The sequence below is a fragment of the Lactuca virosa genome, chromosome 2, assembly GCF_052849685.1.
Source record: "Lactuca virosa cultivar CGN04683 chromosome 2, Lactuca_virosa_CGN04683_v6, whole genome shotgun sequence".
Taxonomy (NCBI): domain Eukaryota; kingdom Viridiplantae; phylum Streptophyta; class Magnoliopsida; order Asterales; family Asteraceae; genus Lactuca; species Lactuca virosa.
The window spans coordinates 125,165,016-125,189,350 of NC_136427.1; the positions used below are offsets into that span (position 1 = coordinate 125,165,016).

The window sequence follows — 24,335 nt, forward strand, 5'->3', positions numbered from 1 at the left end:
CTAAGGTCGGCCCACTGGTAATTGTTTAGTTGTGATGATTGTCTTTGTGATAATCATCTGGGTTGCTTGTGCTTGTTATATGTGTATGCTAGTATGCTATGTTATGTGAGATAGTATCAGTAGGAGGGGACTAGTCCCCGATTCGGTCGCTAGGACCAATGGGTGGGTCGGACACCCCATATATGTTTGACACCATGATTACGATATGATATTATATGCTAGCGGTAGGGGTGAAATAGTTCCCGTATTCGGTTGAGATAGACCGGAGGGTAGGTCGGCACCCCAGAATAGCCTGACATGGGTAGGTCAGCACCCCATAATGGCTTGACATGGGTAGGTCAGCACCCAGAATGGCTTGACATGGGTAGGTCGGACACCCCAGAATTGCCCGGAAATATGTATGTGGTTTTGGTATGTGGTATGATGGGGGAACTCACTAAGCTTTGTGCTTATAGTTTCAGTTTTGGTTTCAGGTACCTCTTCGTCCAAGGGGAAGGAGCCGACGGTGTAGCAGCGTATCACACACACACACAGAGGATTTCCGCATGGAGTTTCTGGGATTGTATTATGATTTTTATAACTCTTGATATTGTGATTTGAAACGTGACGTTATGGTTCTTATAAGTTGATGTAACTTGACAATGTTTTGGTATACTATTTCATGAGATACTTAATTTAAAAATGAAAATTTTGAACTTGAAAATTGGGACGTTATAGGTGCATTTTTTTTAATCATTATATTCATATAAAGATTTATAATTGTATGCCATGGTTTAGAAACCACACTTTTATGTTTTTAACGTTGATTACTTGATCATTTCATTTCCAACTCATAATCCCACTTGATTACTCATAATTCTACTTGATTATTTCATTTGCAACCCATAATCCCACTTGATTATTTCATTTACAACCCGTAATCCCAAACTCATTCAATTTGCACCTACAAGCATGCAAGTTGTATCCCACGTACTCTTTACACATAGTCACTAAGTTACAAACACAAAGTAAGAAACTCACAAAGTATAACTATTATTATGATAAAGTAAAAATAAATAACTAAGGTAAATTCCTACAAACATGTTTTTAACAACAACAAAAAGAACAAATATAAATTCACTTCTCTAAGTAATATATATTATGTAACCGTAAACGATCCACCAAATGTCATATATAATTGTATATAATAAAAATTTATGATTTATTTTATTGTTTATATAGTAGAATTTATTTGTTTTTTTAAATAATATGTATAATTATATATAATATAAATTACTGATTTATTTTATTGTTTATACACTTGCGGTGCGGTTCGGTTTTGGTGGACCGGTTTCTATATAAAAACCGCACCGCACCAATAAATTCGGTTTTTGTGAAAATAAAATCTGCACCATCGTTTTTTGCATCGGTTTCGATTTTTCGGATGCGTTTTATTGTGGTTTGATCGGTTTTTCTTTGACCGGTTCGGTTTTTGCTCACCCCTAGTAAAAATCGCTTGACGGTAGCTCGACGGTCGACTTGGGTCAAACGATTAATCAGTTTGGCGGGGATTAATCGGAGGATTAATTGGAGACCATAAATTACTAATAAAACTATTTTAAAACTTAATATATCCTAAGAAAAATAGTATTTGAAAATTTAAAATTTTTAAAATTTTAAATTTTGAAATATTTGGTATAATATTTGAAAATTTGAATATTAAAAAATTTAAAATTTGAAGTTTTGTAAATTATGGTGTAATATTTGAAAATTTGAAATTTTAATTTTTTTTAAAATTTCCCGCCAAGGACCGCCGAGGACTGTCTAGCCCGAGTTTGACCGATATTGACCAATTTCCGCCAAACACCCCTAATCGTAATCAGTTGCAGACCGCCTAGCGCCTAGGCGGCCGCTGAGGCCGATATTTACAACACTGATATATATATATATATATATATATATATATATATATATATATATATATATATATATATATAAAATATAATATAATATAATAAAATATAAAAGAGAATGAGCAGAACTTAAAATATATGAATGAAAAGACCATAATAGTGAAGAAAAGAACATTCAATATAACAATGGAAGTGTTCTTAGAAAGGTGTAAGGGAAGTCACAACCACTTTGCACTTTCATAGATCAAGATGATGAAAATCTTATAAATACATGATGCCACAAGATCCACTAAGATACATTACTTAGATAATAACAAAGCATCTTTGTCATTACACAAAACACAAATACACAAAATACAAAGCCAACTTCTCGAAACGATCTTATGGGCTCACCAATCTTCAGTGGCGAGTCTATAATAGAAAACCACATGGTTCACTAATTTTTGTATAAGAAATTTTCTATACAAATTCAAAGATTTTATTGCTAATGTAGGTCACAAAAAATTTTCTATAGAAAGTTTACATAAATTAGAAAAATTAGGTGGGTCATTAAACCCACCTTATTTATACATAGCCTCGCCACTTCCAATCTTCTTCGCACATTGCTCTCTGAAGGGCTTCACTTCTTCAGATGGCTACTCATGTGGAGGCCACTTTTGGGTTCCAACAAGTATTAATAAACAATTCCTAACTCTCTAACTCTATTTTTTTTAACATCTTTTAGAGTTAACACCCATAATTTGAACGTAAGAGCATAATCATGGACCATATCCCGAATTATTGACCATAGTCTACATGTGTGATCAATAGGTACCAAAGACTCAAGTTATTCCCATGAAGATCCTATATTCTTGCTACATACTCTTTCACCTTCGATCCCTTCTAGGACTTGGTTGCATCAATTACCATGTTTTATACACAAGATCAAATGTATATTTATGTAAGTATATTTATTTTTACTTTTTATAATTTATTTCAAAAATAATCTTTGATACAAATTATGAATGTACTACTAGTAAGAAATCAACTTTATTGCATAGATTGGTAAAACATTTATAAAAATTATATATGTTTATCCAGATAGAATTGATAAACCGGTTTATATTATATTTTTGAAAAGTTAAATGAGCTATTATGTATTTTTGAATTGTTGAAGGGGTTATTCTGTACTTTTCAAAAGTTGCTTCTTTTTTGTCATACTCACCTATTTTGTGACAAGTACTGAGTCGGGAGTTAAAAACCCTGTACGAACGTCGTGTATCGCTCTCTCCCAACCTCCTCGCACTCATCCCTCACCTATTTCTCCCATAATACTTCACCCTCGCAGCTCGGAAGATGAAACCTGAAACCAGAATCGAGCCACAGAGCAGCATGATAAATTCGGAATTCTGAATTCGAAGTTATAGGTATGTATGCTAACATCGGTCCCCCATTTTTGCATAATTTCCCGATTTTGAACATATTAAGCATATAAAAGGTACTTGGGCATAGGATAACTTTTGGACATTTTCTCCGGTTGTCAATTTTTAGGATGCATATTTAATTGTAATCGAATATCGTGTTATTCTCCATCAATGCCTTCTATTTAATACGCATATGCTATGCATCGACTCATTCATCATTTCTTCATATGAATGCTTATTTTCCCACTCAAATTGAAGATCGGTTTAGTTATCAGGTGGTTGTTTTACCGCATGTGGAAATTTGTTTTTGGAATTTTATTCAATTAAACCTTCTTCTTGGAGGTGTTCAAGGTATAAAGGGGCACTGCATAAAGGGGGACGAAAAAAAATATTCTTTTTAGGGCCCATACTCTGGGAATTTCCTTTAGTTTCTTCACTTTAAACATTTTCTGCGTGTAATTGTAAAACCCTAAACCTAAGTAGAGTAGTGTATCCCCATCGAAAAAGAGTCTACTTAGCTTTTGAAAGTTCAGCCTAATAATCTGATTGATATAAACCCTATAGTATATCTTTATTTGATTAATCATAATTGTTTCACGAGGTTATAACTTTATTTGTATGAACTGAAATAGCTTTTGTTAATTTTGATGTAGAAATGCTCTTGAGACTTGATAGTGAAAGAAAAACTATACTGTGATGAAGTTTGATGCTACCATGGTGCATTTGTTATGTGCAATGTGTTAAGTGTGTTAATTATTGAGAACTGTATCTTCATTTTTGTGGCAATATGGAAAATCGAGAGGCAAATGGATCATGTTTTTGGTTGGAGGAATCTAATGATCATGAGCAAACACCAATCCCCATGAAGCATAAAAGAAAAGTAAAGGCAAAAACAGAGTTTGTTGGATGGGGTTCCAAATCTTTAATTGAGTTTCTCCAATCAATTGGCAAAGACACTGATGAACAGCTCTCTGAGAGAGATGTGAATGCCATTATAATTGAATATGTGCACACATTAAATCTTTTCCACCAAACAAAAAAGAAAAAAGTTGTATGTGATGAAAGGCTTCGATCTCTTTTTGGAAAGAAATCAATACCTCGAATCAAAATCCAAGATTTGCTAAAATCCCATTTTGCTGATAATCATCAATCCTCTGAAGATGATTATTTGTATAGTTCAGATGAATATGAAGATTCCAATATAACATACAAGAAACAGAAGGTGTTAGATTCAGAGAAGAAAGCTCAAACTCCCTCTCAAAAGAAAAAAACACCCATGAGCTCTTTTGCAGCTATTATCCCCGAAAATATAAAGCTTTTATATTTAAAAAAGAGTTTAATTCAAGAGCTCATTAAACACCCCGAGAGTTTTGAAGAAAAACTATTGGGTAGTTACATAAGGATAAAATGTGACCCAAATGATTACTCTCAAAAAAACTCCCATCAACTTCTTCCCATTACAGGGGTAAAATTGGTAACTGGAAATAATGATGAACCACAAGACATTCTCCTTCAAGTTCCAAACATGGTCAAAGACATAACTATAAACATGTTGTCTGATCACGACTTTTCTAAGGTAGTTAACATTTCTTACATGATTCAGTGTTGTTTTCAGTATTTAATTATTTAATTATTTCATATTTTTCAGGAAGAATGTGATGATTTATGTCAAAAAGTTAAGGATGGGTTGCTAAAGAGACCCACTGTTGTAAGTTTTTGTTTTTTCTTCTCTGTAAATTATTATTTTTAATTACTTTTTAATCTGAGTTTATTGGCTTCCTTTGTAGGTGGAAGTTGAGAAGAAGGCACATCTTTTGCATGAGGATATAATAAAACACGTAAGTAATACTTGTTATGACAAATACAAGAAATAGCATCACATTCATAAAATTTACCATTTTATAGTAATTAATATTGCTTTATATTTAAATGACATTGCTATAATTAATTTACAGTGGCTTCCTAGAGAACTAAGCTATCTACAAAACCTCATAGATCGTGCAAATGAGAAGGGGTGGCGTAGGGAATATCCTTTTTTATGATGTACAAAAATGTCATTTTGCATTATAATTTATGACATCATTTATTATTAAATTAAATAAAATAATTTAGATACATGGGAAACCTTTACTTGCTTCAGCTGTTACATTGTATGAGTATTTAGAAAGAAGGAATCTGCTTCAAAAACCTTCTGAACAGTCAAAGTTGTTGACCGAGGTCCCAAAGGTGACTCCAGATGCACTAGATCCACAAGATATACAAGACTTATGTAGTCCAGATGCTGCAGGTAATTATTTCAGGAGGGTAAATCCGTCATTTACTCATTCAGTCCAAAAGGAAAGTATTTGTTTCTACAACACTTACTCTACACAAACATCATGTATCCATAATAGATCTAAAAAGAACAAGGGCAAAACCGTCATTTTCTTACCAGTTTGTTTGTCCTCCTTTGTTTTTTCTTCCGTTTCCCAAAGTGTGCTGTTGTTTCTCAAATTTTACAAAAGGGTAAAATGGTCATTTACTTGCATTCAGTCCACAAAAGAAGTAATTTTTCAAAGTACAATGTTGTAGTAAAAATGAAAGTACATTGCTATTTATTGCATTCAGCTGTTTTTTTAAGGGTTAATCTCATAAAAGACCTTATGTTTTGTGTTTTTTTTTTCCGGATTTAACCTCAGCTTTATTTTTTTCCAGAAAAAGACCTTGTATTTTTTTCATTTTTTTTCCATGTGAGGGTTTTTTCGGAAAAAACTAAAAAAGTTGAGGGTTTTTTCAGAAACACTTAAAAGGTTGAGGGTTTTTTTCGAAAAATGAAAAAATACGAGGTTTTTTCAGGAAAAATAAAATAAAGTTGAGGTTTAATCCGGAAAAAAAATACAAAATATAAGGTCTTTTATGATATTAACCCATTTTTTAATCATCATTTATCCAACCATTTGTACAGATACAGAACAAGTGGTGGATCTTGTTGAAGCTAATGAAGGCAATCAACAGCCAGTGGAGAACGGGGGTATTAAAGTAATTTCACATGTAAATTCAGGAGAAAAAGTAACCACAGGAGGTTTCGAGTGGGTTGAATCCGTGAAGATTTGTGACATCAAAAGTCCAAGTGACACATTGGTGGAATTAAACAACAATGTGACAAATGTGATTGAGCTAAGTGATGATGAAGATGATGATAATAATAATAATAATAATAATAATAATAATAATAATAATATTAAGACACAAGGAAATGTAATACAAGAGGGAAATGTGTGTGATGTATCCCTTCAACAATGGTTTTATTTGGATCCACAAGGAAAAATCCAAGGCCCTGTTTCAAGAATCGAGTTGAAATGCTGGAGTGATGCGGGCTACTTCCAGCCTGATTTTAAGGTGTGGAAAGACGGTCAGGTGCCCGAGAGTGCTGTCTTGTTGACCGATATGCTTTCGGACAGTTTTTAGTAATTGAGTTCGGGCAGTTGTAGTGATTGATAGGAATGGTTTTTTATTTAGAGATTATACTTAATACCCGAGGGTACATTGCCATTTTGTCATCTTTTTGTGGGTGAGTTTTCTTATTTTTAGGTTTAAAATGTTTTATCATTTTTTAATCATTGTTTGCTCTAATTATCATCTCTAATCATAGGCTTTATTTATTTATTTATTTTTTTAAGTTTCAATCTAAGTCTACAACAATAGTTTGTAGTTCTTTTTTTAAATTGAACTAACGACAGAACCATGCAACAACAATATAGTGTAAATGTCGCCTCTAGATGTCTTAATCGATTAGACCTCACATCTGAGGGACGAATCACAATGTTCCTTCTTAGTTCTTACCACTATAGGGCCTTTGATTTTGAAGGTTTAAAGGTTTATATATAGCCGACAAAAGTTGACACACCGTATTAATCCGACACATCCGACACGAAATAAATGAGTTTGGATAAGAGATCTGACAAGTGATGACATGAAAATTAAATGGGTAAAGTTATGGTCAAGCTCCCTCAACCCATTTAGTGTTTCAACACAATATAACATGACATGATAATGAGGTCTAAACTTTAAACTAACAACACAAAATAATTGAGTTTTGATAAGAAATTTAAGATAACACGGAAATTAAACGGGTAAGGTTAGGATTAAACTCTTTCAACATGTTTAATGTTTCAAATCGACACGACATGTTTACCATGTCTAGGTTTATGTCATGGGATCTACGGATTTTTTTGGAACGTCATATATTTATAAAGGATTTAGGGAATTTTTGGAAAAGTCATATATTTATAAAAAAAAAAAAAAGTCTAGCAAGGTACTAGGCAAATCAAAGAGATCATGTAGAGTTTATAACACATACCGAGTTTTGAAGACACCCAACCAATTAAATTAGATTTATTACTCTTATTAAAAAAAAACAAAAAAAAAATATGATTGCCACGCTATAAAATTGACCATAGTGGCTTTCCCTAGTTTACAATTTCAAAAAAAAAAGTATCAATGGAAACTTCCAAATCGCTCAATACGCCGTCAAGACAACTGTTTCAAGACACTTCTTTTGCAAGAAGTAATCTTGAGTTGGTTCACCCAAACCGAAGCTCTAAGAAGTTAGCAAATTTTGGCATAACGAAATTCCACCGTCGACCTGGGATCAAATATCAACTGTGGGAGAACAAGAAAAGAATGTGTGATCCATAGTCTCAATAACCGATCACATATAGTGCATAAGAAAGAATCCACTTTAATACCCTACTTATCAAGATTGAACTTACTATGAAATTTATTTTCCTTTAATCGCCAAGCCAAAACATTCGATCTTGATATGAACAAGATTGTTCCATAAAGTGGGAGAACCTTCCTCAATTAACGTACACTTATCAATTAAATGTCTATCTGAAGAAACCCTGAACTCTCCATTAGCTTCGAACTCCTACCTTTATTTGTCGCTTTGTTGAGTGAAGACCTTATGTTGCATAAAATCATGCAACCCAATCCATTGGTCTAGTTCATACCCACTTTCGGGTCACGACGTAAAAACAAAGGCCACACTTCAAGCAGAAGATGAACTCGAACCGTAGCTATTTTGTTCGGATCAAGACAATAAACTTTAGGAAACCAAGTTTTGAGAGGTTCTCGCCCATCCAAATATCATCCAAAAATCTAATATTTCAACCCTCACCCACTTTCTTCGAGCAAAAAGAATTGAGATTGGAACTGTGTTGTTTACTTGTTTTGCCGACCACAAAATATCCACTCAAGGTCACAACATTTGAATGCATGTGACCATCTTCTTTATAAATGTTTTTGATAGTACAAACTCAAAAATCATCAAAATTGGTAAGAAACCGCCACTTTCAATTAAAAAAAAAAGCTTTATCAAGACAATAAACTCTAGGAAACCAAGTTTCGAGAGGTTCTTGCGCATCCAACTACATCCCAAAATCTAATATTTCAACCATCACCGACTTTCTTCGAGCAAAAAGAATCGATATTGAAACTATGTTGTTTACTTGTGTTTGCCAACCGCAAAATATCCACCCAAGGTGAACCCTCATGACTAGTCACAACATTTGAATGCATTTAACCATCTTCTCTATAAATGTTTTGATAGTCCAAACTCAAAAGCATCGATATTGGTAAGAAATTGTCACTTTTAATTAAAGAACAAAATTGTATTAAACATGTATAAGCACCCTTCTAGCAAACCACCTTCCTCTTTACTTGCCATAACCTTCTTCCACTTGATCCATTTAAGCTTTCTATCATCTAATTCACCACCCATAACAAATCAATTTTTGAGCGATTCTAGGGAATTGACACATGAAATACGTGGCGATGCTCTGAAGAATTTAATTTACTAATGTGAAAATGTGAAAAGGAAATTAAAAGGGCAAAACGGTATTTTTAATTTTTTTAGGGACTAATACTACAAAAATTTATGATTTTGGACCAATGGTGCAAGTTAGAAACTTTTTGGACTCCAACCACAATTTTTTGCAAATCACACAGACCAAATTTACAATTTTTAGACTTCTTTTTAATAAAAGTCAAAGGGTTTTCGGCCATCACTCCTTAGTACACCGAAGTTTCTTTAACTACCTCTTTGAAGCTATCCATGAAAACCCAAGAGTGGAAAACAAGGGAATGAGTTCCATCCATAAACATTAAAATCCTATTAGAAGAACATGTCAATGGTCTGAAAAGTGACGCTCTAGATCGTGCCCGGTGGATTTGGAAAGTAGTCAAGAGGTCATTCTAAAAGCAAGAAACGATCCAACTTACTCAGTTTAGACGCTTATTTATTTAACAATTGAATTTATAACCACCAAGTTGAATATGCACTAAATCCGATCACTTGTAATCTAAGATTATTGAATACATTAGCCACTGATTGACATCAAACCGAGCCACTCATTAGAACCCCTAAACACATTAAAGTCATCTATGGAAATAACTTCACTATCAAATCTAATAAGAATAGATACACGTTTGAGCCATAATGCATGTTTTTTTTATCCCCGACTTGTGGAGGGCACACATTAACAATTAAAACTTTCACTCTATTTGAAAACCACACAAAGGATACCCGCGGATTGACATCTAGCATAAGAACATGCAAAATCAAGAACATATTTAATTCTAAGAACTCCATTTCTACTAATAACTGATTCAATATACATTAAAAATCGTTCATTTCATAATGCAGGGTTTTTCCAAAATAAATAGTAGCCTTTAATTATTCAAGAACAGAAAACCACCAATTTGATGTTTACAAAGAGAATAAAATTTATCATTTACTTGTTTATTCAAAGTTAGACCAAATGAGTTTTATATGGTAGATGATTTGTGAATTAGCATATGCGCTTCTTTCGAACCAAAAACATCGTGGTGGTTGTCGGATTGGATGTCTAGGGACACTAACTCTACAACAACCTAGACATGTGGTCGAAACCCGTTGTCTATCAAAACTATTAGTGTGAAACCGAGAGAGGTACATTGTTGTAAGCTAAGCAATGTTGGTAATCTTAGTGTCACCGTTTCATATTATGTAATGGGATTTATACATGCTTTAAAGGGGATTATATCTTAGTTTTAATACAAGGTTGGATGTACAGAGTGCATACTTGTGTTAGTATAGATTAACCCCAATACGACCAAAAGAGCGGGGGTCAAGGGGGTCGCGCCCCCTGGCGAGGTTCTAAGGGGCAGCACCGCTTGGCCCGATCAGCGGGTTGGGAAAAAAAATACAAAGTTACTATAAGGACTATTATAGAAAGTATTAAGTTTTCACGGGGTTCCAATGTAATTTTGTATGGTTATCAACTCCTTAATTGCCTTATCGAAAAACATTTTGAATTGTGAGAGATATTAGTTTTTCTCTATATTTTTTTGTAACATCCCAAAATCCAACCATAAAATTTTGAAAATCAAAGTATAACTGTTTAGGTTTTACCAAAAGGGTTCATTCATATTCATTACTAAATCATCAAATCATCTTTCCATGTCACATTAACATATTCATAGTAAAAATAGGGAAGCTAAGTGTTTGAAAACCATAATGTAACGCAAAATGGTTAAACTAGATGTCATGCCCCTACAAGAATGTCCAGATATCTCAATTATGTCAACTCCTTGTCCTTCGAGTTTGAAGGACCTACAACTAAAACATAAAGTAACAACTATAAGCCTAAGGCTTAATGAGTAATTAAAACACTCACCCATTATATAGACATATGCAATAAATATACTAACACATACACACACATGTACACACACACACACACACACACATATATATATATATATATATATATATATATATATATATATATATATGTTAGCATTCTGATCACTGGTCACAAATTGATTCCCTCCGAGAGGCTTTTATCTAGTTGCCCTGCGTAGACTACCTTCCTCAAAAAGGCTTCGCGTGGTCTTACATACTACATCGACACAACTAGAACTTCCCTCCAATAGGTTGATCTCTAGTTGATCTCTAGTTGTACCGATTCCCCAACCACCTTCTTCAAAGAGGTTTCACGTGGTCGATACATAACATAACCACATATTTCATATAAAAAAATTTCGTGATAACTCACCTGAAGCAGCAAAACACAGGATAAAACCACTGAAGCGGCTAAGATGGATTTTCCAACTCCCTGAACACCTACAATCATATACGTAATCCTCACTTAACCTATATTTCAAGTGTTACTTAAATATTACACCATAATATACTTTTTATTCACTTTTTATTCAGATATTATAGGGTATGAATGATTCCAAACACATTCTTAGGTTTAAATACACCAAACACACACATAACCTAAAACCGAGGCTTACTTCTTGTTTTAGAAACTCGCACCCAACCAAACGTGTATTACATGATGTGTGTTATGCTTTTAACACTAAGACTTAGCTAATATCAAATTTCATGGATCAAAAGCATTCACAAAATGAAGCTCTTCGGTTTGAGAGTTTCCAGGACAAATTCAAATGCAAAGAGATGTTTTCTCTTGGTTCAAGGCATCAATACAAGGACAAATGGTTTAAGGGAGCCAAGTACTAGTCCTAGCAACCTCAAACAAGGTTTAACACATATCCATAATCCCAAATAAAAACCGAAGTCACACATTAACAAAAATCCCGACATATGAGTTCACAAGGAGGTTTCCAAGCATTTTGAGATGACTAATCTTTTTTTCAGAAGCACGATCTTGCTCCTAGGTGTCATAGGGAACTAGAAACGACCTTAATCATGGCTAGAACATGATAAACCCGCCAGCATAATATACAAAACAGAAAATCCCGTGAATAGTGAACACATGAATATTTTAATGTCTTTTGGGGTTGATTTCTTGATTCAAGGTATCTAAACTTGTTCCTAAGTGTCAAAGGGACATAATAACATCATTAGCAAGAAACAAACACGTCTAAAACTTGTTTAACTCGACTGTAAACAGCCGAGTATGCAGATCCCGCAAAAATCTCATTTTTCCGGCGGTTGGAGGCTGCCGGAGGCAGCTCCGGCCACCACAATGACGGGGAAAGGTCGTAGATGGTGTTAGGGACGTAATGAAGTACATACCGGCTTCTGAGTGACTTGGATGGTTGAAGAAAGGAGCCCAACAACTTCCTACTTCCCTTAAAACCCTAATTCGACACTTCTTGTTTTCTCTCGGTTTGAAGCTCAATAACGGAGAACGAAGCCCAACAGCTTCCTATTTCCCTTAAATCGTGAGTTGTTGGTCCGAACATGGTAAAAGATCACAGCCTGTAGCTGCGTTGTTTCTAATAGAGGATATAAGACGAGTTTCAGCAACTCGCAGAAATGGTCCCTGAACTTCGGCATACTTAGTCCCTTGAACCTTTATATTCAATTGATATTAAATAAATTGTTTTTTTTAATTATTATCATTATCATTATTATTAGTTTAACACCTTTATATCTATATAATGTCTTTATATTTAATTAATTCATTTGTCAAACCTACAAAAATTAGTTTTTAATTATATAAGTATTCGCATTATTTATTAACCTATTTCAAAATAATTAAATAGAAACTGGGCATTATATATTTTTTTTGAAAACATACGAAAATTAAATACATGATATTCTCTCTTGTTCTTGATCAATTTTTTGTGCTTAGAATTTTGATTGTTCCTTTAAGGATTATCCAAGGTCGAATTTTTTGTAACCTAGACAGGAAAGAAATATCAATTCTAAAAAATGAACCAACACGATACTTAAAAAATCTGGTGATTACATATTCTTTTTCAACCCTATTTTTAACAAGCAACACCATATCATGTTCATTATTCGGTTCAACTCCATGTATTTCTTGATCCTCAACATAACATTTATCCAAGTCAACTAACACCTCATTTTGTTGCAATATTGGTTATGTGTCACCAACATTTTCTTTCCATACTCTTTGTCTTCTAACCATAACTTCACTTTCATAAATTCCTTCACCGTCACCTTTCCTGTCACTTTCCAAATCATTCACATCTGGATCATAAATCGTTTGAGATTCATTGTTCATATCATTTCACTCAATGTTTATTCCTCTTTGCTTTTAAATTATGGAATCTACTAAGTAACCTCATTGAACTATATAGTATATATATAGTATAGATATGGCCTTCAATACATGCATGAAGAGTCTTATATATGATAGTAATGGAATTAGATTCAATGCACACTCTAGTGGAATAAAACTTATCTTCCTCATCTTAGTCAATACCACATTGAACTGAATTGCTTGAAACTTTCTTAAACTACTCCGAACTTCATGCCTTCAAAAGGAGACTGTCAATATGCATCTATATAAGTCTCTGTTTAGGAACAAAGTCACATAATCATGACCAATAAATAATTTCTAAAAACCAAGATTGAACTCCACCATGTGAATATAACTTTCGTGTTGAAGATACATCATCAAACTAAATCCCACAACCTTCCAACATACTTCAACTAACATCAATAAACCCCTCATGGAGATAAAGATTTATTCTTTAGGATTGGGATGGAAGTTTTCACCTTATTGCATAAAGTACTCATTTGGCTTCTAACATAAAAAACATCACCTGTTAATTCTAGAAAGGTCATAAAATCATCTTGGCTATTATCATTAGTATCAAACGTTTTTCCTTGATAGCGTCAAACTGTGAATGTAAGGATTTGTGCGGACAAGGTTTGAGAACCCAAGCCTTGAATTAACTTAAGATCAATCTCTGCTTGTAATGAAGATCTAGTCAAGTCTGGTAAACTAGTCTTGTCTCAAAAATAGAGATAATCAACAAAGTGCTCAAATATGGAAAAGTAGTAAGTAGAACAATGTAAAGTAATTCAAGAACAAGAAGAATGTAAGAGATAATAATTATTGATTAGAGTGAAAAAGATGCACACATCTCTACAATGATACAAGGAACTCACCTCCTTAAATAGATAAGGAGTAACTAAAAGATAAATATGATAAAGTGCGCATACTTCTGAAGATCAACAAATGTAACGCCCCAAAAATAAGACCCGAAAATCTTTCATTTTTAAATTGATAAAACAGTAAATCATATCATTTTCATAAAAACCAAAGTAATCAAAGTTTATCAATACATCATCATTATCAGAGTAATTCACAAAATGCGGAGAGTGGTGTGTGCTCTACAATCATCCCAGGCTCTTCCCTTTGAAATCAGAAGTACCTGAAACATAAACTGAAAATCGTAAGCACAAAGCTTAGTGAGTTCCCCAAAATACTACATATCATACATAAATAATCATATACATGCCCCGCCCAATGAGTGTATCGGGCCCCGCCCACACTCGCATAACGGGCCCCGCCCACTGAGTATAACAGGCCCCGCCCAAACTCATATAACGGGCCTCGTCCACTAAGTATAACGGGCCCACCCAAACTCATATAACGGGCCCGGCCCAACATACAAATCATATAAGCACATACACATACAAGAGTCACACAGACATCTAGCATCCTAGCATCACTGATCATGGGCTGACATTGGTGCCTTAGACCTGCTAAACATGGTGAGGAAACTCACCTCGCACTGTTGAATCCCACAGATAAATCTCTGGCTGCTGGCCCGCTAGAATCCCCGCGCTATCAATCACAAAATAAAATCCAATTAAAAATTGGATCCAGACTCACACTAAGAGTCCAAACTAGGGTAAAAGACATTTTTACCCTTTACCCAACTTGGCCCAAGGCCAAAGCCCAATCAAATTTTCCAAAGGCCCATTTTCCATAACAATCACTCAAAGCCCAAGCCTAATTTTTCAAATTGGGCCCAAATCCCTTTCATGGGCCTACAAACCAAGGAGTCCAATAAAATAGCAACAACCCAACAGGAGAATCCTGATAGCCCAACAAGGCTCAAGACATCAAAAGCCCAACCTAACCCAAAACCGAGAAGCCCACTACTGAGTACGTGGGGCGTACTTAGCTCGTACGCCCAACGTACTCGCTTAAGGGCTTGTATGTGCAGCGTACTTGCTTGTACGCCCAACGTACTCCACCATTTGGCCAACCTTCACTTTTTTGCTCTTAATCGATTAAGACATCAACCCAAACTCATATCTGACTTCCTTAAGGTGGTTTATCACGTAAAGTTGCCAACTTTACGTGCATGCATGGCTTAATGACGCTCTTAGAGCTCAAAAGAGCTTAACAAATGTCTTAACACATGCATGAGACCACAAATGACCTAAAGCTTGTATTTTTTATGGACAAAGGTACCAAAAGGGTCCTACATCTACCAACAAACACTTTTGGAGTGAAGCAAAAGGCTCAACAATCAAACCATGGACTTAAAGAGCATAAAATGGCACCAAACTAGATCTAGCATTATGGACTAGCAAGATGGAAACTTTTTACCTCACAAGGACATCAAATGAAGAGCTAATATCATATCTTCAAGCTCCAACCACAACTCCAAATGGTTCACTTCTTCTTCTTCTTCATAATGCACCAAAAATCACACTTTAAGGCTCAAACACTCAAGATCTCACTTAGGGTTCGATTTTTTGGACAAGAAGAGATGGAGGCTGACTAACATAACCTAGTGAGGCTATCACAAGGTTTAAATAGGGTGCAACACCCTAAAATTAGGGTTTCACTTAACCCCACGTACGCCCTGCGTACATGTTCGAAGGCGCGACCAAGCATCGGGCTAGTACGCTAAGTGTACCACCTTGTACGCCCCGCGTACTAGCCTTAAGGACCATTCTTGCAAACTTTTTCAATCATGGGTTAAATGTGTAACTTACAAATTTTCCAAGTGTTACAACAGAATGACACAGCCGTTGATGTTGATCTTGTCTCTTATACTATACTATAAAACAATAAGAGCATTAAAAACTAGTACTTACAACAATTAATGCATTACAGACTCAAAATACTTCTAAACATAAATGGATCTCAGACTAGTCTTCACTTCGGAACATCTTTACTTCGGAACACTTTCACTTAGGAATTCCTTAATCTCGGAAGTCTTCATCTCGGATTGCATAAGGATCACCTCTTCATGTTCCAACAATCTCCCCCTAAGTGACCTTAGCAATCTTTTGACTTGTCACTTGGCTTCATCAAACACAAACAGGTAAGCACTCTAGAGCCAACTTCGGACGTCAATGTACCATTAGAGATGCTCAATAATTTTTTTCTTGATGCGTTCGGAAGAATCACTCTTGGCAACATTTAAGATGAACTTTTGAAGAATATTGGTGGGAATGAGGTGTTTGTCAAGAACTCGGAAGAATTCTTTTCGATTAGTCTTTTTCTTGAGATATATATAACCAAGTTATGGTTCTTCAATAGGACATTCGGCTAAGATTTGAGCTTCAGGAAGCTAAGTGCTGATTTTGGCAAATAGATTTTCAGTTCCAAACAAGTGAGCAAATTCAACATTGGATCTACAATATTCAGCGATGTAGTCCTTTAAGAAGCTGATGGCAGCGTTGAAATCTTCGATGCTAGATTCATTTGATTGTCGATCTTTGAGGTGAGCAGCAATAATGTAAAGACCCAAATTTTTCAAAGAAAATTTTCATTTTTGATTAACCAAAACACTTTTCCATAAACCATGAAATCCAAATACAATTGTTTTCAAAATTTATATCAACTATAATTTTATTTGAATACATCAGAGTGTCCCATAAAACGCATGAGAGAGAGTGCACGCCGCATCATCAAGCCTTGCCCTTGCCCTTGGGCTCGGATGTACCTGAAACAATCCACAAACTGTAAGCTAATGCTTAGTGAGTCCCCCAGAGAAAACCCCACACACAATCCCTATAACACATATCAAATTAGCTACAAAAGCTACATATATCACATAAGACATGCATACAACATATAAGGAAGCCATTGAAACCCTCCAGGGTCTTACACCCAGTGCCATTGGAACCCCCACGTGGTCTTAACTGCTTGCCATGGGAACCCCCACATGGTCTTCCTAGCATGGGAACCCCCACATGGTCTTCCTGCCATGGGAACCCCCACATGATCTTCACTACCAAGCAACATATAATGTAAACTACACATACAAATATACTAGGATGCCACGGAAACCCTCCAAGGTCTTATACCAAATTCCACGGGAACCCTCGGGGTCTTCCATGCAAATGTCATACTAACATAACACATAATTAATCAACAATCCACATATCATAAAATGGGCCGGCCTTGGTGCCTTAGACCCATTGGTATGGTGAGTAGACTCACATCTCGAATGCTGAACTGAATAGCTAAAATCAAATGTATCCCACGCACTGCTCCTCCTTAACTGCCTATAACCAACATGTGATTAACTTGTCATAATCCCATGATTACCCTCAAAGCCAACCCTGGTCAAAGTCAAGGTCAACAGTCAAGGTCAATAGTCCATGTTGGCCTCAATTCGTCGAGTGCATCTTAGCAACTCGTCGAGTTCCTCCCGAGTCCATTCCATTGAATCCAGCATCAACTCATCGAGTCATCCTAGTGACTCATCGAGTTCATCAACTGTCCAGAAAACTAATGTCCGTTCAGACCAAAACCCTAATCCTCCACTGCACTCATCCAACAACTCAGAAACGGGCAAACCCTACCCCGACTCGTCGAGTCAGCTAAGGGACTCGACGAGTTCCTTCAGTCCCTTTCATGTTCAACCCTTTTTAGTGGCATCTAAGGTCCCAAACTTCAGATCCAACCTCCCCTAGTACAGATACCACGTAAAGTTGCAAACTTTACGTGCATGCAAGGCCCTCCAAGGCTATAACATCAAAACTAGGCTTCTTACAAGGTTTTTGTGCATGGAAAGGGGCTAAGCTGCATAAAGTGAGCAACTTTATGTCATTGGGGACCTAGAGAGGTCCAGATCTGGAACCATATCCTTGTGATAAGTCCAGATCCAAGTTTGACTCCATTTTGCACCAAAAATGGCCATTTACTTCCAAGAAAAGGGATCTAATCAACTAGAGTTCAAGGTGATGACTTTATACCTCAAGATGATGGCCAATACAAAGTAGATGTCGATTCTACTGCTTCTTTCCTTGCTCCTTTTTCTCCAAACTCTAAAATCCTTCACAAATACCCCAAAATTTTTCACAAAAGCTCTTTCTCTCACTCATGGAGGTGCAAGGTCGAACTAGGGTTTTCTCTGGCTAATAGGGTGATAAGGGAGGCCACAAGAGGCGGATTATGATCTTTAAATAGGGTGCAAACCCTAAAAATTAGGGTTTCTCTTTACAGCTCCTACTCGTCTAGTAGAAGCCAAATCTCGCGTCCTCATAATAGTCTCTACTCGACGAGTTGGAGCACCCTAACTCGCCGAGTCCATGCACAAAACCCAAAAAATATATATAAATTAATCAATACCTGGAACGGGTGTTACAAGTCTCCCCCACTTGAACTAGACTTCGTCCTTGAAGTCTGCTGGTCCAAACGAATCCGGATAGTGGTCTCGCATCTTGTCCTCCGGCTCCCAAGTCCACTCGGGGCCCCTGCGGTGCTGCCATTGCACCTTTACCAGCTTCACTTCCTTGTTTCGAAGAACCTTGGTCTTCCTATCTAAGATTGCAAACGGTCTCTCAATGTATTTCAGGCTCTCATCCACTTGAATATCGTCCAACAAAACGACTGCGGCCTCGTCTGTGACACACTTCCGAAGTTATGACACATGGAAGGTGTTGTGAATCTGACTAAGCTCATCCGACAGATCCAACCGATAGGCCACCTTGCCCACTCGGGTCGTAATCTTGAACGGTCCTATATATCGGGGTCCTAGCATGCCCTCTTCCTAAACCTGATGATTCCCTTCCATGGTGACACTTTTAGTAACAGAAAGTCCCCCAACTGGAACTCGAGATCCGATCGCCGCCGGTCAGCATAACTTTTCTGACGGCTCTGTGCAACCTGCAGCCGGTCGCGCACATGCTGAATCAGCCCGATAGTCTTGAGTGCTACCAAAGTGCTCCGCATGACCCGATGTCCAACCTCACCCCAACAAACCGAGGTCCTGCATCTCCTACCATACAACATCTGAAATGTAGGTCGGTCGATACTGGCATGGTAACTGTTATTGTATGAAAACTCTGCCAGTGGGAGGTACGTATCCCAACTCCCTTCAAAATCCAACACGCATGCACGAAGCATATCCTCAAGTGTCTGGATCGTCCTCTCACTCTGGCCATCTGTCTGGGGGTGGTACACCATACTAAAATGCAGCTGAGCGCCCAGTTCCTCGTGGAATTTCTTCCAGAACCTAAATGTAAACCGAACATTCCTGTCAGAGACTACCGACACTGGTACCCCGTGTCTAGCCACCACCTCTCGCACATAAATATCCGCCAACTTCTCAGCGGATATACTCTCAGAGATCGGAATAAAGTGGGCACTCTTCGTCAATCTGTCCACAATCACCCATATGGCGTCCACACCCCTCGCCGTCCTCGGTAACTTTGTGATGAAGTCCATAGTGATCTCTTCCCATTTCCACATGGGAATAGGTAGCGGCTGAACCTTGCCATGAGGCCGCTGATGCTCGGCATTGACCTTCCTGCAGGTCAAGCACCGCTCCACAAACCAGGCGATCTCCCGCTTCATGCATGGCCACCAGTAACCCAGTCTCAAATCTCTATACATTTTCGTAGCCGCCAGATGTATATAGAACTTGGACTTGTGTGCCTCCTCCAATATCTTCTATCTCACTCCCCCAGTCACCTGTACCCACACCTGGCCACACTGTGTCAGCAGGTCACGACTATCCTTAACAAACAAAGGATATTGTCCCCGAATCCGCTCTATCTTTCAATTCTCCTTCTTCACCCCCTCGACCTGAGCCTCCTTGATCATATCCAACAATGGAGAGATCACCGTCATCCTCAAGCAAACGTTCCCAATCGGGGAACCTGCCGCCTTGCGGCTCAAAGCATCGGCCACTACGTTGGCCTTCCCTGGATGATATAGGATCTCACAATCATAGTCCTTCAGCACGTCCAACCACCTCCTCTGTCGCATGTTGAGGTTCTGCTGATCCATCAAATACTTCAAACTCTTGTGATCAGTATATATGGTGCACTGCACTCCATACAAGTAGTGCCTCCAAATCTTGAGGGCAAACACCACTGCCCCCAATTCCAGGTCGTGAGTGGGGTAATTCGCCTCATGAGGCTTCAACTGCCTCGAGGCGTAAGCTATCACATGCCCCCTCTGCATCAGTACCGCACCTAACCCTGAGATCGATGCATCACAGTACACCACCAAATCATCTAACCCCTCAGGTAGTACTAGAATCGGAGCCTCGCATAACCTCCGTCTCAGGGTCTCAAAAGCCAACTGTTGATCCGTGCCCCACTGAAATGTCACATTCTTCTTGGTCAAGCGAGTCAAAGGCACAACAATCTTGGAGAAATCCTGAATGAATCTTCGATAATATCCCGCTAGACCCAAGAAGCTATGGATCTCAGAAGCATTCTTCGGTACTTCCCACCGCATCACTTCCTCAACCTTGGCTGGATCAACCGAAATACCCTCCTGGTTGATGATGTGCCCCGAAAACTGTACCTCCCGCAGCCAAAAATCACACTTGGAGAACTTGGCATACAACCTCTCCGCCCTCACGGTCTCCAATACTTCCCTCAGATGTTGCCCGTGCTGCTCCTTGGTCTTAGAATAGACCAGGATATCATCAATAAAAACGATCACCGACCGATCCAGCATTGGTCGACACACCCTGTTCATGAGATCCATGAACGCTGTTGGGGCATTGGTGAGCCCAAATGGCATCACCACAAACTCATAGTGCCCATACCGAGTCCTGAAAGCTGTCTTTGGTATATCCTCATCCGGAATCCTCATCTGATGGTATCCCGACCGTAGATCAATCTTGGAAAACCAAGACACACCCTGCAACTGATCGAACAAATCATCGATCCTCGGTAACGGATAACGGTTCTTCACCGTTAGTTTGTTCAGCTCTCGATAATCAATGCACATCCTGTGTGATCCATCCTTCTTTTCCACGAACAGGATCAGAGCTCCCCACGGGGAACTACTCGGTCGGATAAACCCTCGGTCTAGCAGCTCCTGAAGCTGCGTAGATAGTTTTTGCATCTCGGGCGGTGCTAACCGGTACGGTGCCTTTGCTATCGGTGCGGCACCCGACACTAAATCGATGCGAAACTCCACCTGCCTCTCCGGAGGCACTCCTGGTAACTCTTCGGGAAAGACATCCCGAAACTCATGCACAATCGGTACACTGCCCATATCTGTCGTGGGCTCAACCCTCGTATCCGAGATATAATCCAGAAATCTCGTACATCCCTGCTGTATAAATCTCCTAGCCCCCGCAACTGAACATAGGGTTGGCCCCTGCGAGGCCCTTTCACCATGTATAACCAGTTCTCCCCCACTTGGGGTTCAAACCCTCAATAACTGGCTCTCGCAATCGATCATGGCCCCATTAGCCCCCAACCAATCCATCCTAATAATCACCTTCAACCCTCGCAACGGTATCGGGACTAGATCAACACGAAACCTCTCTCCAAGCACATTCAGGACACAGTCCTGATACACCCTCACAACACTCACAGTGCGGTCATCTGCAATCTCCACCTCGAGTGGGAATCAAAAGTTCCCGACGCATCCTGGAACATCTTGCTAAGTGCAAGAGACACGAACGATCGGGTAGCTCCCAAATCAAACAAAACATGAGCCGACATACCATTGACCAGAAAGGTCCCTATACAAGAAAAATGTACACATAAGCAATACAAATAAACATAAAGCAGAGAAGAATAAACACGTACCAGCAACAACGTCTGGCGCTGCCCGAGCCTCCTCGGTAGTCAACTGAAATGCGCGGCTCTTCACCGTTGGAGCATCCGCCTTAGCAGGGTGGCCATCAGTAATCCTCATCGTGGCGGGCGCAGGCGCCGCCACTGCTCCTCCCCCTCCCTGCAACCTCGGACGATCGGCCTTTATATGGCCAGTCTGGTTGCGGTGGAGACATATCAAGCCCTTCTTGGGGCAATCCCTGCTCACGTGGCCCGAATGACCACACATATAACATACCGGGCTCGTCCCCCGACAAGCTCCCCCATGAGATCTCCCACACTTGGCACATCGGCCACGACCCTGCTGGCCCCTACTGGATGAATCTGAGGTCTTAGGCTTTTTAGCCTGACCTACTGCTGTCTGTGCCTGCTCAGGCTTCCGCTTGGTGTGGAAGTCCCACTCCATCTCCCGCTCACGGGCCTTCTCCACAATCACATTCAGGGTCTTGCACCCTGTGAAGCTCACAAACTCCCGAATATCATCCCTCAACATGGAATGATATCTCGCCCTCCGCATGTCCTTATCGGTAGCATACTATGGGATCAACAATGCTCGCTCCCGAAACTTGGCGGTGATCTCCGCCCTAGTCTCGGTGGTCTGCTGGAGCTCCTGGAACTCCCTCACCAACCGTTGCACCTCAATAGCTGGTGTAAACTCCAAATCAAATCGCCAAACAAACTTGGCCCATGTCATCTCAGGCACACCGACTGCTCCCACCTGACTAGTCACCTCGCACCACCAGTCTTGGGCTCTGTCTATCAGCATACATGAAGCAAAACCCACCTTTTTCACATCCGGGCAAGAACTCGTGCATTGTGTGTTATCGATATCTGCCACCTAGCGTCAGCTCACAATGGGGTCCCTGACCCCGAAAAATTCTGGCGCTCCGCATGCCTTGAACTCTCGAAACGAGGGAGTTCGGTCCCCGACCTGGCCCACAACAATCTCGGCTCTGAATGATCTGAGCCTCTCCTTCATAATCTCCATCATCCCCTCCTTAACTGTCCCAAAGATCACTGGGGTAGCGTCAAGGATTCCCTTCGTAACCTCGGCTGCAATGATCCCGCGCAACCTCTCATCAATGGGCTCAGTACCGCTGCTCGACCCAGATCCAGATCCCGATCCTGATCCTGATCCCCCTGCTCCAAATTGTTTCACCACCATGCTGAACTGAAATGTCATAAATCATAATGATCAGGATATCTATATAGGGGATCTTCCCACACCGGTCCTCTTAGAGATGTCAGATCTAACATTGGTTCGGGTACATGTCATGTGCTTTCAGTAGTACGGGCCCAATACTACCTTCCACACCTACTTGTACCTTTCCCAAGGCTCTGCCTGATAAGTCCAATTCGTCCCAAAACAAATCATATCCCACAGACTACTGCATATCTCAAATCCCAGGCTGTCCTAAGATTTTCTCTACTCATATCAATCAGACCAATCATAACAGGTTGCCTTTATGCATGCAAATTATACATAGAAAATGATCAAATAGACTTTCAAATAAGAGATTCTACCTTAGGACCACAACCAAACAGGGAACAGGAAATAAGGCCAAATCAATCATTCTAAGGCTATAAGCTCCTAACCGTATACAACTTTAAAAGCATACACATAGCAAGATCCATACGATTATCAAAGCTCAAATATCAGTATAACATGCCTAACACATTGGGGAACTACTTACTTGGCTCGGCCGATCACACGCGTTGCACTCTCCTCTTTTCCATACTTTAAAAGTTTTAACTTTTATTTTATTTTTGAAAACAATTTTACCATTTCCTTAGTTTGATTCCTGACACACCCGAGAGTGTGCCCGAATCCCTCAAACCAAGGCTCTGATACCAACTTGTAACAACCCAAAATTTTCAAAGAAAATTTTCATTTTTGATTAACCAAAACACTTTTCCATAAACCATGAAATCCAAATACAATTGTTTTCAAAATTCATATCAACTACAATTTTATTACACTACATCAGAGTGTCCGATAAAACGCATGAGAGAGAGGGAGAGAGTGCACGTCGCGCCATCAAGCCTTGCCCTTGCCCTTGGGCTCGGATGTACCTGAAACAATCCACAAACTGTAAGCTAATGCTTAGTGAGTCCCCCGGATCATACCCCACACACAATCCATATAACACATATCAAATTAGCTACAAAAGCTACATATATCACATAAGCCATGCATACAACATATAAGGAAGCCATGGAAACTCT

General features: G+C 38.7%; 1 protein-coding gene across 1 annotated transcript; it reads left to right on the forward strand.

The window, feature by feature from the left end:
* Positions 1 to 3,121: 3,121 nt before the first annotated feature.
* LOC145159456 (uncharacterized protein At5g08430-like) lies at positions 3,122 to 6,891 on the forward strand. Its single transcript, XM_079078445.1, has 7 exons — positions 3,122 to 3,298; positions 3,949 to 4,871; positions 4,944 to 5,003; positions 5,083 to 5,133; positions 5,251 to 5,321; positions 5,443 to 5,582; positions 6,240 to 6,891. Exons 2-7 carry the CDS (start codon positions 4,083 to 4,085, stop codon positions 6,740 to 6,742), a joined length of 1,614 nt encoding a protein of 537 aa, XP_078934571.1. The 5' UTR covers positions 3,122 to 3,298; positions 3,949 to 4,082; the 3' UTR covers positions 6,743 to 6,891.
* The last annotated feature ends 17,444 nt before the right edge of the window (positions 6,892 to 24,335 follow it).

Bases quoted from the DNA above. Each gene is read 5' to 3' on its own strand.
- LOC145159456 (XM_079078445.1), top strand. From the start codon at position 4,083: ATGGAAAATCGAGAGGCAAATGGATCATGTTTTTGGTTGGAGGAATCT. The intron at 4,872-4,943 runs GTAGTTAACATT...CATATTTTTCAG, and splicing joins CTGATCACGACTTTTCTAAG to GAAGAATGTGATGATTTATG. The intron at 5,322-5,442 runs ATATCCTTTTTT...TTCAGCTGTTAC, and splicing joins GAGAAGGGGTGGCGTAGGGA to ATTGTATGAGTATTTAGAAA.